At 35.4% G+C, this 18,292-nt stretch overlaps 1 protein-coding gene across 1 annotated transcript in view; it reads right to left on the reverse strand.

The window, feature by feature from the left end:
- The window catches only part of LOC150100084 (vesicle transport protein SFT2A), a 67,043-nt gene that overhangs the window by 38,967 nt on the left and 9,784 nt on the right, over window positions 1-18,292 (reverse strand). Inside the window, exon 3 of the mRNA XM_090402577.1 lies at window positions 15,587-15,669. Coding sequence (XP_090258703.1) covers window positions 15,587-15,669 — 83 coding nt within the window. The remainder of the gene's footprint in view (window positions 1-15,586; window positions 15,670-18,292) is intronic.

Consider the following 18,292-nt stretch of genomic DNA (forward strand, 5'->3'; position numbering starts at 1 on the left):
TTTGATACTGGTCGCTTGTCTCCGGAAGTGATGACATGTTGTATTAGGGGCATCCAGATGGATTCCAGCAGCTGACAGTCAGAGAGTATGTGGTCAACACAGTCTGTTGAAGGAGTGGATTACAAGTGCATGATGGTGATTCCAGGATGTGGAGTCTGTGTAAGTAGTGTTGTCTTAGTTTTCCATGTCCCGTTAGTAGCGTGGTTAAATCTGGAGAAATGACGTCTTTTCAGCTGGAGTCTGCTTCTAATGCTTGGCAAGAATTCTTTTGTTGTTGATCCATTTTTGATGTCTTCCATTCTTTTCCCACAAGCCTAGGCTTTTCTCTTCTGCAAGTGTTTTTATTGCAGATTTTGAGAACTTTTGGTAACTTGTTTCTAGCCGTTCATTTCTAGCTGCTTCTTTAGCTGGCTGATCTCCTCTCTCGTTTCCTGCTGCCCCAGTGTGCGCGTTTACCCAGCAGAACTTGATTTTCCATTCATCTAGAGTGAGATTTCCGAACCAGATTTCTTTTCTGTTCTATTAATGCTATATGGTTGTTTTGGATTTTAATGCAGTCTAGAGGCTATCACTGTAAATTGTTGCTGTCTTTTGACGAGAGGTGTTGAGTTCTAATTCCTGGAGATATGTAAGTGACTGAACTATAGGAAGTTGTTCTGCTTGGTTGTTGGAACAGAGAGGATGCAGCCTATAGCAGCATTCTTGTATAATGGACTGTGTTGTATGCAATGAAAGAACAACCAATGTTCCCTTCAGTTTTGCTTCCATCAGTGTATATTTGAAAATCGTCACTTTCAGAGCTTTCCTTCTCCTTAATATATGTTCTCTTTGCTGGGTGAGGCTACCTACTGTAGTGAAGCGGACATTCGTAGTAATTTGGATCGATGTTGTAACTTTCATTATATCTTCCAGAAGTGACGTCATATACAAGAGATAATTCTTGTATTTCATAAGGCATATTCTGGTAATTGGACCACATTTTCTTTTTATTAAGCTAAAAGCACGATAAAGAAATAAAACCCGACAAGTTACATAAGTCGTTTGACTTACATCTTCAGAGGTAAAAGGTAACTGAAAGTTAAAACAACAAAAAAGAGAAATTAATAGTTCATACTATACAGTTGTAGCCATCTGACTGTTTATAAAATTAAAAATCAGAATGCAGATTCAAGGCAGTGCTAAGTTTAAACAATGCTGGATGATGCCACGTTCTGTTGTTCATGATCATAATGTCCGAGGTCTGACTGAGGTATATTTTTTTTATCAAAACTGACCAAACTTAGTGTAGAATTAAGCCTTGGTTTTTATTGCATTGTGTTGGAATTCTAAGCAAGCATGTTTGCAGCTTCTTTAAATTTCCTTATGTAACAGTTTTTTTTCTATATAAGACATGTTTGTTTTCTGCCAGAGTACATTGTGGCTGGTGGAAGTGGTATGGAAAGATAGACCTGATTTGTGTTCTCTTCTGTTTTGTACATCCTTTTGGTGTTCGTTTATGTGTATTTCCCCAGATCTTCCTGTCTGTCCTAAGTAGCAGATGCCTCAAGAACAATATTATTTATAAATGCCGCAATAACAATAATTTTATAAACACCTGGTTTTTTTAAAGGATGATGTGGAGGTTTCAGGGGATATAGAAATCTTCAAATTTTTTCCAGAAGCAGAAAGGCTACTTTGATGTTATGTTTATTTAGTAATTTAGCCATCTTGTCTGTAACATTCTTGATATATGGAAGCGTGATGGCGTTTTTGAAATCTTATTTCTGTGGGATGCTAGTAGGAGGTGTGTGGAGGTTTTTTTTGATAGTCTTGGGTTCGTAACCATTTTTTTTTGAGGATCTGTGTTAAATATTCCAATTCTTAATTTCTCTGTTTTTCTGTTGGAAATATTATAAGCTTTGTCCCTCAGGGTTTTTTATTAGATCTATTTTTTGTGAAGGGTGGTGGTGGTGGTGTGAGGCAGCATTAAGAAATCTTCCTGTGTTGGTGGGTTTTCTATATATTGAGAAACAAAGTTTATTATCTTTTTCATTGCTTTCTAATAGGATGTCAAGAAAAGGAAGTTTTCTAAGTTCTTCTTGTTCTAAAGTAAATTTTATATTCTTATGTAAATTATTCAGGTAATCTTTGAAAGCAATGAGTTCATCTGTTGTTCCTGGCAAAATGATGAAAATATCGTCTACATAGCGTAGCCTAATTTTTGTTTTTTTATGATAATTGATTAAAGCATTATTTTCAAAATTTTCCATAAATAGGTTAGCTAAAGCCAGAGAGGGGGGAGAGCTCATAGCCAATCCTTTTTTGTTCCAAAAATTTGTCTTGATACATGAAAAAAAGTATTCTTTATACAATGTTTATAAAGATCTACAATGTCTGGAGGAAAGAGGTATTCAAGGAGATTCACAGTTTCGTTTCTTGGAACATTTGTAAATAGGTTGATAAACGTTTAAACTTGCTAAGAGGTCTGAAGGTTCAATGTAAATATCTTTTACCTTCTCAATAAAATGTGCACTTTTCTTGATGAAAGAAGATGTTTTTCCTGAGTGAGGTAAAATCATGTTAGTGAGATGTTTTGCTAAATTACCTATCTTATGTATTTTTGGTACACCATAAATTCTTGGAACTAATGGGTGTTTTGATTGTAGAGTTCTTTCAAGTTCTTTAGTCCAAGAAAAGTGTACATTTTATTGAGAAGGTAAAAGATATTTTAAAAGGTAATTTGCTTTGCAATAGTAAAGCTGTGGTCTGTATGCAGATGAGATCTGACATATCACCAGGTAAATTTCTTATTCCTTTTCTATTTGAGCGATTATGTAAATTTTTGGTAGGAAACGTGGCGTTAAGGCAAAGTTGAAACCTTTCTTGAGTAGATTTTTTTCAGTTCTTGAAGGCCTCTTGAGGACAGGTTAATAACTACTTTGGAATAATCTAGGTGTTTTCTTTGTTTCTCACGAAGAAGTTAAATTTTTTGATTAAAGTATGCTTCTTCCGATCAGAAATTGCTGCAGCTTTGTTATATATGATATAACAAAGCTGCAGCATAAATAAAACCAATGATCTAATTAAAAAAGATGCCTAATTGGACTGAAGAACTTGAAAGAACTCTACAATCAAAACACCTATTAGTTCCAAGAATTTATGGTGTACCAAAAATACACAGGATAGGTATTCCCTTAAGACCGATAGTGGATGGAAGAGACTATCCGACCTCTAACTTAGCAAAACATCTCACTAACATGATTTTACCTTACACAGGAAAAACATCTTTCATCAAGAACAGTACACATTTTATTGAGAAGGTAAAAGATATTTACATTGGACCTTCAGATATCTTAGCAAGTTTGGACATTATCAGCCTATTTACAAATGTTCCAAGAAACGAAACTGTGAATCTCCTTGAAGACCTCTTTCCTCCAGACATCGTAGATCTTTATAAACATTGTATAAATAATACTTTTTTCATGTATCAAGACAAATTTTTGGAACAAAAAGAAGGATTGGCTATGGGCTCTTCCCTCTCTCTGGCTTTAGCTAACCTAGTTATGGAAAATTTTGAAAATAATGCTTTAACCTCTCTACTGGACAATGTGGATGAAATAGTGACACCAAATTGCACTTCTTATCCATGTTATTCAATGGGTTTTAGAGCTTCGTATCCAGATTTATCTCAACGTCTATAGACGTCATGGCTGGTTGGGGGGTTAATCAATTATCATAAAAAAACAAAAATTTGGCTAAGGTATGTAGATGATATTTTCATCATTTTGCCAGGAACAACAGATGAACTCATTGCTTTCAAAGATTACCTGAATAATTTACATAATATAAAATTTACTTTAGAACAAGAAGAACTTAGAAAACTTCCTTTTCTTGGCATCCTATTAGAAGTCAATGAAAAAGATAATAAACTTTCTTTCTCAATATATAGAAAACCCACCAACACAGGAAGATTTCTTAGTGCGGCCTCACACCACCACCCTTCGCAAAAAATAGGTCTAATAAAAACCCTGAGGGACAGAGCTTATAATATTTCCAGCACAGAAAAACAGAGAAATGAAGAATTGGAATATTTAACACAGATCCTCAAAAAAAAAATGGTTATGAACCCAAGACTATCAAAAAAATCCTCCACACACACCTCCTACAAGCATCCCACAGAAATAAGATTTCAAAAATGCCATCACGCTTCCATATATCAAGAATGTTACAGACAAGATGGCTAAATTACTAAATAAACATAACATCAAAGTAGCCTTTCTGCCACTGGAAAAAATTTCAAGATTTCTATATCCCCTGAAACCTCCACATCATCCTTTAAAAAAACTAGGTGTTTATAAAATTTATTGTTCTTGCGGCATCTGCTATGTAGGACAGACAGGAAGATCTGGGGAAATATGCATGAACGAAGACCAAAGGATGTACAAAACAGAAGAGAACACAAATCAGGTCTAACTTTCCATACCACTTCCACCAGCCACAATTGTACTCTGGCAGAAAACAAACATGTCTTATATAGAAAAAAAACTGTTACATAAGGAAATTTAAAGAAGCTGCAAACATGCTTAGAATTCCAACACAATGCAATAAAAACCAAGGCTTAATTCTATACCAAGTTTGGTCAGCTTTGAAAAAAAATATATCTCAGTCAGACCTCAGACATTATGATCATGAACAATAGAATGTGGCATCATCCAGCTGTTGTGTCCTGAATAAACTAAGAAATGCTTTATAACGAATTATTCAGGACACAACTTTAATTTAACTTAGGCAGAGAATGTGGAATGTTGGCAATAGAATAAAAAGATAACTTTATGAATACAAATCAATTTAAGAACAAGGAATTGTATAAAATGTTTGTAAGATATAATCTGTAATGCATGTGGGCAAGGTATAGACATCAATGTAAGCTGTTAAATCTATTTAAGAGCCCCATTTCATGTACTAAAGTAGCAAAGCCTGTGAGCCAGAGTTCAAGGGTCACTGTTAACCGTCCTGTGTTATGCATACAAAAAGGGGGGGGGAAGGTAGTTACTGGAAAGAGAAACTAAAGCGCTTTCCAAGAAGAGCAAATCAAGTGCATGTGCAATGAAATAGAGGAAGCTGAATCGAATGACGAAATCCACGTGACCACGTTAGCGAGCATCACAATGGCCGAGAAATACCGAGAAGAGAAAAATAACAAAAGGGCCATGCAAACCCCATTCAAGGCTTTTTTTGGGTTCCAGGTTCCTAACCTCTCTCAGACATAGGTCCGCTCCGCCAAAAAAGTTCCTGGCTGGTCGTGGAAGGCATTGGTTCATCTGTCGCAGCGTTTGGAATGGGCCAAGTTATTTCCTTGGACAAGGATAGCTGTGCGTTGTTGTGCGACGGAGGAACCAAGCAGATGCCATCCATTTCAGGCGATGTTCTCATGCCACCTCCTTTCTTTCCCGTTGAGATTCCATTTGTATGGCCGATCGAAGGTAATCAAATAGTAAGCTGAGCGAGAAGGCCTTGATGACCAGACAAGGCAAGAAGAAAGATATAGCATCCAATCAGGGACGGTAAAGTAGACTTCTGTTTTTGTGAATTCCAGTCATAAAAGGATGTGATCCCCTAAGAGAATTTGTGAAATGGACCAACATTATGGGACTCTAAGAATTATCTAAGATTTGGCTCAGGCCCTTTTAATTAAGAATTGTCTGCCCAACAAGGACAGGTATATCTGTATATGAGTAATGTGTAAAGTAGTATAACTAATGACCACATGTGTATAGAAGGAATGGCAGTTGCCTAAGAAATAATGTTAAATTGCTCATAGTAGTGGTCCAAGCAAGTTAATTTGTGTGTTTAGTAGAATTAGTATTGAACCTATGACTTTACTTGAGAATATTTCAGAAATTATACAGCTAATAGTAACGTGTAAAGTAATATAACTAATGACCATGTGTGTATAGAAGGAATGGCAGTTGCCTATGAAATAATGTTAAATTGCTCATAGTAGTGGTCTAAGCAAGTTAATTTGAGTGTTTAGTAGAATTAGTATTGAACCTATGACTTTACTTGAGAATATTTCAGATATTATGTTAGTAATGTATACTTGTATAATCTCTCAAGTTTATTAAAATGTTTCCTTTAAGTACTTGCTTGACCTGTTTTTTATCTTATGAATTCAAACAGTCGATCATAAAACATTGACGAAACTTAGCGGGGTGAACCCGCGTGTATGAATAAATAAAGCGAGCCATGACTGTATGAAAGAGATTAGTGAACAGAAATATAAAGTTTATTTTAGTCTAGTCATCATGTATCAATCTGAGAGAGCCATCCTGGGTAAGAGTCCCATCTATCCTAGGTATTAGCTGGTGTAGTTATAATATAAATTTTGTTAATGCTTATCGGGTGAACTCTATCAGAATGTTGTGTGATTAAGCTATAGGGAGGCCAATAGGACTGCTTATTAATAAGGGGAAAAGAATTTAGTAGAGAATAAACAGCATACAGAGCATGTAAGGAAAAAAAGTAAATGAAATAAATAAAATAAAATAAGGATAAAATAATAAAAGAGAGAAAGAGTAACAAAATATAACACAGCATTGTTTAAACTTAGCACTGCTTTGAATCTGCATTCTGATTTTTCATTTTATAAACAGTCAGATGGCTACAACTGTATAGTATGAACTATTAATTTCTCTGTTTTGTTGTTTTAACTTTCAGTTACCTTTTACCCCTGAAGAAGTAAGTCAAACAACTTACGAAATTTGTCAGGTTTTATTTCTTTATTGTGCTTTTAGGTTAATAAAAAAATGTGGTCCAATTACTGGAATATGCCTCATGAACTTCTAAACCACAGAAACCTCCACTTACAATTCTTGTATTTTCAGGCAGATTGGTGTTAGAGCTGAAATAACGCAAGCTGCCTCCAAAGATATTGTCCTGTATCCATTAATTATACGTATGGCTGTCGGTTTATCTTTGATTTTAGTGTATGTTTCCAGGCAGGTGCAGCATAAGATATCAGTGGTAGTATAGCACCGGTATATGTTGATTTCAGTGCTTGTTGGCGTAATCCCCACTTAATCCTTGCCGACTTAGCTAGGAGGTTTACTATTTGTAAGTTATTTTCGGCAACATATGAGATGTGCTTATTGAAGGTAAATTTTTCTTCTGTTATCATTCTTAGGTATTTTAACTCACTGGCTATCTCAAGAACTGCTCCGTTTAGGAACACTGTTACAGGTTGTTTTGATATTTTGCGCGAGATGTGGAGCACTTTAGACTTGGTGCTATTGAAGGTAACTTTTTTCTCGTGTGCCCACTCTGCAATTTTAAAGAGTTCTTCGTTGGCCGTTACTTCTAACTGCAAGCCGTCGCGTCCCCGAATCATTATCATCACCGAAGGCTATGACTTTTGTTTCAGTAGTGAAAGGAAGTTTAAAAGTGAGTCGTATTGGATGTTCCAGAAACCTGGCCCACAGCAGGATCCTTGCAGGCAGCCTTGTTTGACTTCTTTCACTACGATCGTGATTTTTAATGTCATGGTTGCCCTTCTGTCTGTAAAATAATTTTTTGTAAGGTAGAGCAAGTTTTTTGGGCATTTTAAATCTATTAACTGATCGATTATGGCTGGCCACCACGTAGCATCGAAGGCTCCTTGCACATTGAGTGAGATCAGTAGTATGTCTTTTTTTTTTTTGCTGAAAACTGTCTTCTGTGAACTCTTTAACCTCCATAATTGAGTCTACTGTGTTGGACTGAGGTCTAAATGCGTATTGATTGCTGCTTAATAGGTTTCTTGAGTAGACACAGTGCATTATTCGGTTTATTAGGAGTTTTTCTAGTACCTTACCAGCAACGTTTATGAGACTGACTGGTCTGTATTTTGCCAATTTCGTTGGATGTTTCTTTTCCTGGTTTGATTATGGGTATACTTTTTGAGTGTTTTCATATTGAAGAAAATCGACCTGTTTTTAAGCATTCATTGTAAACTGTTGTTATGAATTAGGGGAATTCGAGAAACGCTCTTAGGAGTATATTGCTGGTTATTCCGTCTTCTCCAGGAGTTTTTTTTTTTTTTTTTTTTTTTTTGGATCCATTGATCTTAATAGTGACTCAATTTCATTAGATGTAAATAACTCATCATCAGGAGTGCCTATGTCTATTTTCATTAATTGTATGCAAGTTTTATGGATTTCTTCATCTGTTGATTCATCGTTATCGGGAATGAAATTCTTTATCATAAGAGCTGCAGTTTCTGCTAAGTTTTTAGTGTAGATGCCGTCTGTTTTCTTCATCATCATCATCAAATTCCTGCCATGTACCCTCAAGGGGTGTACAGGATATGATAGTACTACATGAAAAAAATTACATCATTATTAATTTCCTATCTACAATTTTCCTCCAAATCAGTCTGTTACTTGTCAACACTCCAATATTATCAGATCTTATATTTCTATAGTCTAAAGCACTTTGTACCGTATCAATCCACCTATATCTTGGTCTTCCTCTGGGTCGTTTTCCTGCCAACCTGGCAGAGAACACTTGTTTTGCTAATCTTTCCTCTCCCATTCTATTTAAGTGACCATACCATCTGAGATTAGCTCTGCTAGTGCATTCCTGGATGCTGACAATGTCAAGTTCTTTCCTAATATCCTCATTTTTAATATGATACTGCCATTGATGCCATCTGTTCACACCTGTAATCTTTCTTAGGAATCTCATATTTGCGGTCCTTAGTCTTTGGTCATGTGTTTTACTTCTGGCCCAGCTCTCAGATCCATAAGTTAAAACTGGTTTGAACACTGTCTTGTATACAGCTAATTTAGTGTTCCGACTAATTTCTCTCTTATTCCATATGAATTTATTCAATTGACTTCCCACCATACCAGCTTTGCTGATTCTGTTGTCTATTTCTATATTTAATTTACCATCTTCAGTAAAAATCGTGCCTAAATAGCTGAAATGTTTTACTTGTTCCACAGGTTCTCCATTCACAACACAGTTGACATTTTCAATGATTCTGCCTATTTTCATTGTCTTTGTCTTTTTATTGCTGACCTTCATACCATATCTATTACAACAGCTATTCAATTTAGTCAGAGAATCTTGCAGACTTGTAGCGGATTTATTTAGAAGTATAACATCATCCGCATAAAGCAAAGAGCTGACATTAACATCTCCAATTTTGATATTAGGTTTAATACCACATTCCTTCATAATGTGATCCATATAGATAATGAATAACAGAGGGGATAATGTACATCCTTGTCTCACACCAGATTTAACATTAAACCATCTTCCTGTACTTCCTTCAATTCTAACTGCTGACTCACAACTCAAATAAAGACTAAGTATTGCTTGATATAATGCCCCATTGACACCATATAACTGCAGCGTATTGAATAGCTTCTCTCTTGGCACCTTGTCATATGCCCTTTCCAAATCGACAAAACTTAAATACAGATCTTTGTTATATTCACATGCTTTCTCGACTATTTGTCGTAAAGTGAAGATCTGATCCTGACAGCCTCTATTTGGCCTGAATCCAGCTTGTTCTTCACCAAGCTTTTCTTCCACAATTCTTCTCAACCGTTTCTCAAGTATACTTGCATAGATCTTGCCAGGAACACTCAGTAGGGAAATACCTCTGTAATTCTCACATTCAGTTTTATTTCCCTTTTTATATATGGGTACTATGAGAGCTCTACTCCAATCATCGGGAATTCGTCCCTCTGTCCAGGCTTTCTGAACTATGCAGTGCAGCCACTGTAAGAATCTTATACCACCATACTTCAGCATTTCTGATCGAATATCATCTACTCCTGCTGCCTTTCCACATTTCAAGCCTTTGATGGCTTTTTCTACTTCAAGTATGGATATGTATTCCTGACTGCATGCCTGGTCAGTGTTTTTTTATCACTGTGCTGTCATCACTGCTTGTTTCATTTAGCAGTTTTTCAAAGTAATTACTCCATACTTCAAGGATATCTTTTTCTCCTGTTATCATTTCACCTTTATCATCTCTAATTCCTTTTACAGCACTCCTTCCTCCATTCCTAAGCTTCTTCAACAACCTCCAGAATATTTTGCCACCTTCTTGATATTTATTTTCTATATTCTTGCCAAAGTCCTCCCATGACTTTTGTTTAGCTAGTTTTACATACTGTTTAGCTTTCTTACATTTGTCTCTGTATTCTGTAAGAGTAAAAGCTGACTTATTTGCCAGGAACTTTTGATATGCTTTCTTCTTTTCCTTCACTGCCTCTTTAACTTCCTGTGTCCACCAGGGAGTTCTGATTTTTTTATCCTTGCACACAACCTAACCACATGCCTCTCTGGCAGAATCAATCAATGTTTCCTTCAGAGTTTGCCACTGAATCTCCAAGGTTTGATTCCTGTTCTCAAACTCTTTCATTTTCTTTTCAATAATATTTCTGTATTTTAGTCTACAGTTCACATCTGAGAGCCGCTCAACTTTTATTCGCTTTAAAACTTTCTTACATGTTATTCTTTTCAATATGAAATTCAATTTTATCCTGCTCAAGACTAAATAGTGATCACTTCCAATTTCAAATCCTCTGTACACTCTGGTGTCCTGCACCAGGGAGAAAACATCACTATCAACAATAACATAGTCAATGAGACTTTTCTTATTCCTAGCCTCTTCTCTCCATGTGAATTTGTGCACATTTTTATGTTGGAAAATGGTGTTAGTAATAACCAGTCCATGTCCTGAGCAGAAATCCAACAGATATATGCCATTATTATTAGCTTTGCTCTTTTCTCCAAATTTTCCCAAAATATTTTTGTATGTCTCACAATCATTTCCTACTCTACTATTTAGATCCCCAACAAGGACCAACTTTTCCTTTTTCATTGTGTCAGTTGCTTTTTCTAAAGCTCAAAAAATTCCTCCACTTCTACCTTAGTAGAACCTTCTGTGGGACCATAGGCACAAATAAGTCTCATTGTCCAGTTCCCCATTCTCATATTTGCCCACATTACTCTACTTGAGACTGACTGCCATTCAAGAAGATTAGCCTCGTATTTTGTGTTGAATACTATGGCTACTCCTTCTTTTCCTTGATTGTCATTGCCTGAATATAACATTTTGTATTTATTGCTCAGAAAGATCTCACCAGTTTTTTTCTTTTTTGTTTCAGTCACCCCTATTATGTCGATCTGGTACTTATCTAATTCCTCAGCTAGCTCCATTTCTTTGCCATTCAGGCTTCTTACGTTGATAGTACCGATCTTTAACGCTGGTGATGTTGAGTTGGGGTTTGTTTTCAGATTTGTTCCAGTAGCTGACTTTTCGCTGTTCGCCCTGGTTCCCTGGCGAAAACAACGGGGACCTTGTTTAACCGGGCGACGCCCCAGCCGGCATGAAATTTTGTCATGTTGTACCATCATTTTTTATTTTGGTTTAACCAATAAGAATACAATTTGGTCGGCTAAATCCCAAATTGCCAGCCCATCCTCGTTCGTTCAGTATCAAAGTAGATACCCAACAGGGTGCACCACGAGAAGGTGAGGATTGGACATTAGGTCAGAAGCCCTGGTCGGTTCTCCGCATTCCTTTAAAGGCTATGTGGAGGTCTCCTCTCAGTTATACAGCTTTGACCCTTAAGCACCCCTAGCTTTATTATTGCTTTCCATAATCTGTGTTTTGAATTTTGAGCTGTCTGTAGTAGTTGTATGTTGGGAAGTTTTTGTTTAGTGACATATGTTTGCAGTCGTTTTTGGTTTTGGCAATTTGTGCAGTTCATCTCGGGCTTATTTCGTAGGCACTCGCTGAACTTGTGTTCTTTAGAGCAGAATGGGCAGGTGGTTTCTCCCCTCTCCCTATAGTCTTGCGTGTGATGGTGGAATTTATTGCAGTTAAAGCACCTCAGAACGTTTACACAGTGTGCACAATGGCAAATTCTCCACAGCATTTTGACTCCAGTTTTTATTAATTCGGTCCTCACCATTGGTTCAACTTCAATAATAAAGTTTCTCTTGTTTGTTTTTTTATTTTTTTTATTTAATAAATTTCTGTGTCAGCTTTGTATCGGTTCTGAAAAGTTCTTCATTATGCATGCAGATTGAGTCGATTGCGTTGTTCATATCAATTTCACTGGGAATATCATATATAATTAGTCTTGGAAGATATTTCTTGCTGGGATTTACTACTAACGTGTCTTTGCATTTCTTTGTGATTTTGTTATGTAGCAAGTCTATGTCAGTCTTTTCTTTGGATTCAATTAAGACTCCTCCGTTATTAATACTTTTCATTTTTGTTATTCTGCTTTTGATTTTTCTTGGATATATTTTTTCTTTGATGATATTTTTAGTTTCCTCACTGTTTAGTTGAGCTATCAGTTTCACTATTAGTTTATAGCATGGATTGTTTTCAAATTTGTCTTTGTTTTTATCATTGTTTTTAATGACTTGCAAGTATAGCTGAGTAGGCTGAGCTAAGTTAACCTGTTCCTGGTTGTTTGTAGCTGCCTGTAGTTCTATTGCTACTTTAGTTTCATTTTCATTTTATTGAAAATCTTCATTACTAATTAAAAAGGGACATACTGGTAAGTATGCCCCTTTTTAAATCGTTTCTCAAATTACCACTTACTTTGGCAACGTTACGCAGCAAATCTAGGGCTTTTTCGAATTCTAATTCATCCTGTGCCGCCATCTTAATGTTATTTAAAGTTGTGTGTTATAGCCTTCCTATTGAACTGCTACACTTTCTAAGATACAAAGTTTAAGATAGTGTACTTACAGTTTTCCTGCTTGTTCCTAGAAGTGACGATGTGTGCGTAATATATAATTTTTTTGTAAAGTGAATGTATACAGACATACACAGGATTACTTTAAAAGGATGACACATCACCCATGTCACAAATGATTCGTTACATCCTAACATCTTCAAAGCGAGAGGAAAAAAAAGCTGTTATGTGAAACTAATAGTGTTTAAGTATTAGATACACCAAAATCTTTCTATAGCAGGTAATTAAAGGCTTCACTAATATTAGGATACAACTGCTAGCAAAAAATGGCCAAAATGTATGTTCGTGCAAACTGAGAATAACAAATGAAATTATATACATTATAGATCAACTTCAGTCTGAGCAACTGCAGAGATATTCATAAATTGTTGACTATGATTCAATAACGACAATGATGCACTTGGGTTGAAAAGAAGTAATCCTTCCTAGAATGCAAATAACCTTATTATTTTTTTAAATATCAAACCTGAAAAGATGCAAAACCTATACATCAGTGCCATGTGTAAAAAAGATGTTAAGAAGGAAGGAAAAAAGAACGATCTGCTAATGTGTTTCTTGAAGAACTCTGGAGAAAATAAAGTGAAGAAAGTTGTTCCAAGCAACAGACATGCAGTAGATGAAATGAGAGGAGGAGAAGGAGGAAGAGAATTAGTGTTCAGTAGGCCAAAAAATCTTTATGAAGGCTTTTTGAGTGAAAATCAACCAGTCCTATTCTAAAGTAACAGGGTTTTTCTTCTGAAAGCTGTGTTTTTATCCCACAAGACAAACTGGCCAAAGAATACATAATACTATGCAAACAGGATTAACAGCTTTACCAGAAAATTAATTTTGTTTATATGAAGCCAAGATACTTATCTATGACAAGACAGTGAGACTAATACATTAGGAGAAAATCAGACTAAGAGTTAAATAACTTGGGACCTCTGCACAGACCAAACAAGATTGTTCATCATCTAGTCTCCAATGAGATCATTAAATTCATTTACTATCTTATTTAGAAATTAACTTCTGAATGACGAATGAGCCCTTAGTGTGTCCAACACACACACACATGCATTGCAGCCAAAATATCAGACACATCAAGTTAAACAGAATACACCAATAACATACAACTAACACCACATGGCAGATATCGGCTATAAACAGATAATAGACTGCTTCAGTATCTGCATTCAAGTCATAACTGTATGATTCTAAATGGCAAAGGGACTAATAACAGGAGTGTAATGACATACTTTATAAATTAAAATGTATTATAGTTCGTCCACCGATTAGAGATCCTTCAACACTTCTGCGCATCTCAGAAAAAGGAAAATCCATTCCGATAATCAGTCCGTATTGTGGGATGAGTTGTTTATTACCGGTCGGAAAATTAACTTCTCTTTTATGATTATTGTAGTTAACTATGTTGCTTGTATAACAGTTGGAAAATTTTACCTATAAAGCACATGATTTTGCGTGTTGGCGACCAATTCAGACATCCTTCATTTCTTTCTCCTCTTCAGCATGAATCGACTATTCTTGGAAAGATGCAAAGCAAGGACCTACAAACGGTGAGCGAACTATAGCAACTTAATTTTTTGTGCAAACCTGAATTTTTGGTTTGTATAAAGAACGTCTTGTACTAGGTTAAATCAGTAAAATGAACAAAGTGAACATAAGTATAACACCAGGATGCATGCTGTGATTCACTGTAGGCTGTTAGTCAACTGTATAAGCATGTGTTCACTGGCTCAAGTGTCTGGAAGAGAAACTCAACTATACTCCAGCTGAGACTGGTTCATTTATATTTTCCAGGCCTTCTGCAACTGTAGTTAAAAGGCCTAGAATATGTCCTTTAACCTGAAAGGATTCAACACATAACTCTTCCAAATAAATGCCATGGGTAGTTCCTCTGGGACACAGAGAAACTGGCTCCACCTGCAGATTGGGCAGTCAAATGACTTGCTGTATCACAACTCATTCTACAGGTCATTCTAATGCTTCATTCAAGCAAGAATGTTATGACAGACAAGTATACTATAAATACAACATAGTCCTTGTACTTTAGAAGACAGTTTTCAAAGCATTTTCTGATGGGAATTATATCTCATTACCACAAAATTCAAAAGTTTTAATGTATTATGTATTTATCAATAATTTTAGTTTTGAGGAATGAAAATAGGGAATTTGATCAAGGTAAAAATTTATCTTATGAACATTTCTGTTATAGAAAGATGCTCCTCTGCAATCCAAAATTTTCCATTATTTTATATAATTTGCTGCAATCATATATGCTACCCCAGAGTTCCATAGTTCCTCTCCATCTAACTACACAAAAACCAAATGACAAGTTTGGACCTAAATTTCCATCCCCACCAAGTTTATTACATTGTTAAAGATGCTTATTTTATGCAGTTTTTGAATTACATCACCAGAACACCGAACAACTTCCAAAATAAGTTTTTTAAATTTTTAGGATGGATCACTGCATAATTTTAACAAAATAAGACATTTGTGGAATTTCAAAAATGAAGTGAGAAATTACTTCAAAAATTTTCAGACTTGAAAAAATAATTAAGTATTCGGCAATATTGGATATTTCTGCTAGTTGCATCCAAATGCACAACACTGCAATGTAAAATGACTTTATTACTATTCTACATTATATGATTGTCAGGTACATTACTTAGCATGCAATATGATACAGTTTGATATCATACCTCAGCTTTGTAATACCTGGAATGCTTTATTTATTTATATTTCTGCCATCCTCCAATACCTCCATATCTACTGATTCACTTCTGAGTAAAGCACATAAGTCATGTAACTCACTGTATTTCAGACTATATACTTACCTGGCTAATGCTGTGATATTTCCAAGGGTATAAAATACACCAAATAAGACTGTTCCTCTAGGGAGAAACAAACATGCTGATCCCTAAAAATATATAACTTATGTTAATATTTCAATATATAACAATAACATAACGTAATATTTCATAGATTTATAGTAGTACACCTATTACTAGAAATGCGCCTCCCGCTATAAATGATTTTGCGGTTTTTTTTTATTTATCTATGCCAGCTTTAAACATCAAAAATTTAATAAAGAAAATTATTATGATAATTGTTTAAATCATAAAAGAATAATGAAAATGATCGGAAACAATCCTCAAAACAATGTGTTTCGCATCTTTTTAACGGCTTTGACTTAACAGAATTCTTGTATAGTGGCACATCTAACCAGAGAAGATTTCTTACAAATGTACAAATGATGTAAATCTCCACAGGCATTTACACATTTGAAATATTCTCTTGCATCAGCACTAAAATCACTAGTGCTGATTTTAAACAGCACTAGTGATTTTAGTGGATAAAGTTTTGGATAAATCTCATAATCAGCTCACTAAGCACTATTGCAGTGGCATTATTACAGCAACTGTATGCCATCTTTTAGTTTGGTTTAAGAATATAGAACAATTTCTTATCATTCTGTACTATTTTGCATGATTGCAAATTGAAATGGCTGAATCAATTCTAATAATTTCAAATATCAGATATCACATTGTAATGCAAGTTTTGTGGAGAAATTAAATAAGAGTTGAAATATCAGTATATATATTATGGGTGCCATAATACAGGGTGGCCAATAAGTCACAGCAGGATTTAAACATTTAATGATGTTTTTTATTTATTAATTATTTTAATTCTTGTTTTTTTTGTTGTTTTGTTTTGTTATAATGAAATGGAGAACCTGGAGATTTTTGTTTATCAGTCATGAAAAATCACATCACATAAATGCCTTCCATTGTTGGCTTCACAAAGATGGATCCTTTCTACGGCATGTTCCATGACACTGTTAATGTTTCTGCATGAATGTTCTTCTTCAGCTGTTGGATTGTCTAGATCTTGCTCACATACACCTTTTCCTTCAGGTAACTCTATAGAAACTACAGAGTTATAGTCTTCAGATCTGATGACTATAACTCTATAGTCATCAGATATGAAGAAAGTATGATCAATTAATTGCCAATCATGATGGCCAATTGAATGCTGATTTTCAAAATAAAATTGCATGAATTTGGTTAATTATTGGGTTGTAAACTTTTCCATGATTAATTTCCCAAATGTTCCTTCGAATTTCTGAAAAAAATAAAATGTAAAAAGTAATAATCAAAAATAGTTATTTACATTTTAAATCCTTTTGTGACTTATAAGCCACCTTGTATAAACAATATTATGGCACCCATATCTGTGCAGTGAGTGAAGGAATGGAAGAATGAGGATTTTGGCTTGAGCTCAAAGTCAGGAGTACAAAAATACAGTAACAAATAAATAACAGTATTATTATTATGATTTGGCCTCAATGGAGTCAAAAGACTCATTGTGTGAGGGCCCACCCTAGAAAATGCAGTCTATCATATCACTCAAACTCAATGACCATTCATACTCTCATCACTCTATTATGCAATGCATCCCACAGTTCAACCATCCTCCATGCAAAGAAACCACTCCTCATCCTCTTGCATTTTGTAACTTCCAGAGATGATCCCTTGTCCTTGCTCCTTCCCTCTGTTCCACTAAGTGAAAGAATTCTCCAGTGTCAACCCTACCTCTCAACAGTTTAAAAGTCTCAGCCTCTCCTTCTATCCACCAAACTCTGTAGTCGACATTCCCTCAGCCTGTCTGATACAAGTGTCCTTCAATACTGTTGTTATTGGGGTTTTGTTGTTTATATTGTGTTTTGCTGTTGGTATATTTTTCCAAGAGGGCAAAGTCAGAGTTGGAAGCATTTAGAGGCAGCAGAGAAGAAAAAGATAAGTTTTTGTATTTTTATTAGTTTTCTACTTTAAATAAGTTTTTTTTTTTTTTTTTTGGTAATTTTTCATATTAATGTTTAGTAATGGGTTGCTTAAGGGTCAAAGCTGTATAACAGAGAGGAGACCTCCACATAGCCTTTAAAAGATTGTGAAGAACCGACCAGGGCTTCCGAACCTAATGTCCAATCCTCACCTTCTCGTGGTGCACCCTGTTGGGTATCTACCTGAATACTGAACGAACGAGGATGGGCTGGCAATTTGGGATTTAGCCAACCAAATTGTATTCTTATTGGCTTAAACCAATATACAAAATGACAACACAACATGACAAAATTTCATGCCAGCTGGGGCGTCGCCCGGTTAAACAAGCTCCCCCCCCCGTTGTTTTTGCCACGGAACAGGGCGAACAGCGAAAAGTCAGATACTGGAACAAATCTGAAAGCACACCCCAACTCAACATCACCAGAGTTAAAGACCGGTACTATCAACATAAGAAGCCTGAATGGCAAAGAAATCAAGCTAGCTGAGGAATTAGATAAGTACCAGATCGACATAATAGCAGTGACTGAAACAAAAAAGACAAAATCTGGTGAGATCTTTCTGAACAATAAATACAAAATGTTATATTCAGGCAATGACAATCAAGGAAAAGAAGGAGTAGCCATAGTATTCAACACTAAATATGAGGCTAATCTTCTTGAATAGCAGTCAGTCTCAAGCATAGTAATGTGGGCAAATATG

This window comes from Typopeltis vanoorti, chromosome 13 (genome assembly GCF_054136105.1).
Source record: "Typopeltis vanoorti isolate ZY-2024b chromosome 13, IOZ_Tvanoo_1.0, whole genome shotgun sequence".
Classification (NCBI taxonomy): domain Eukaryota; kingdom Metazoa; phylum Arthropoda; class Arachnida; order Uropygi; family Thelyphonidae; genus Typopeltis; species Typopeltis vanoorti.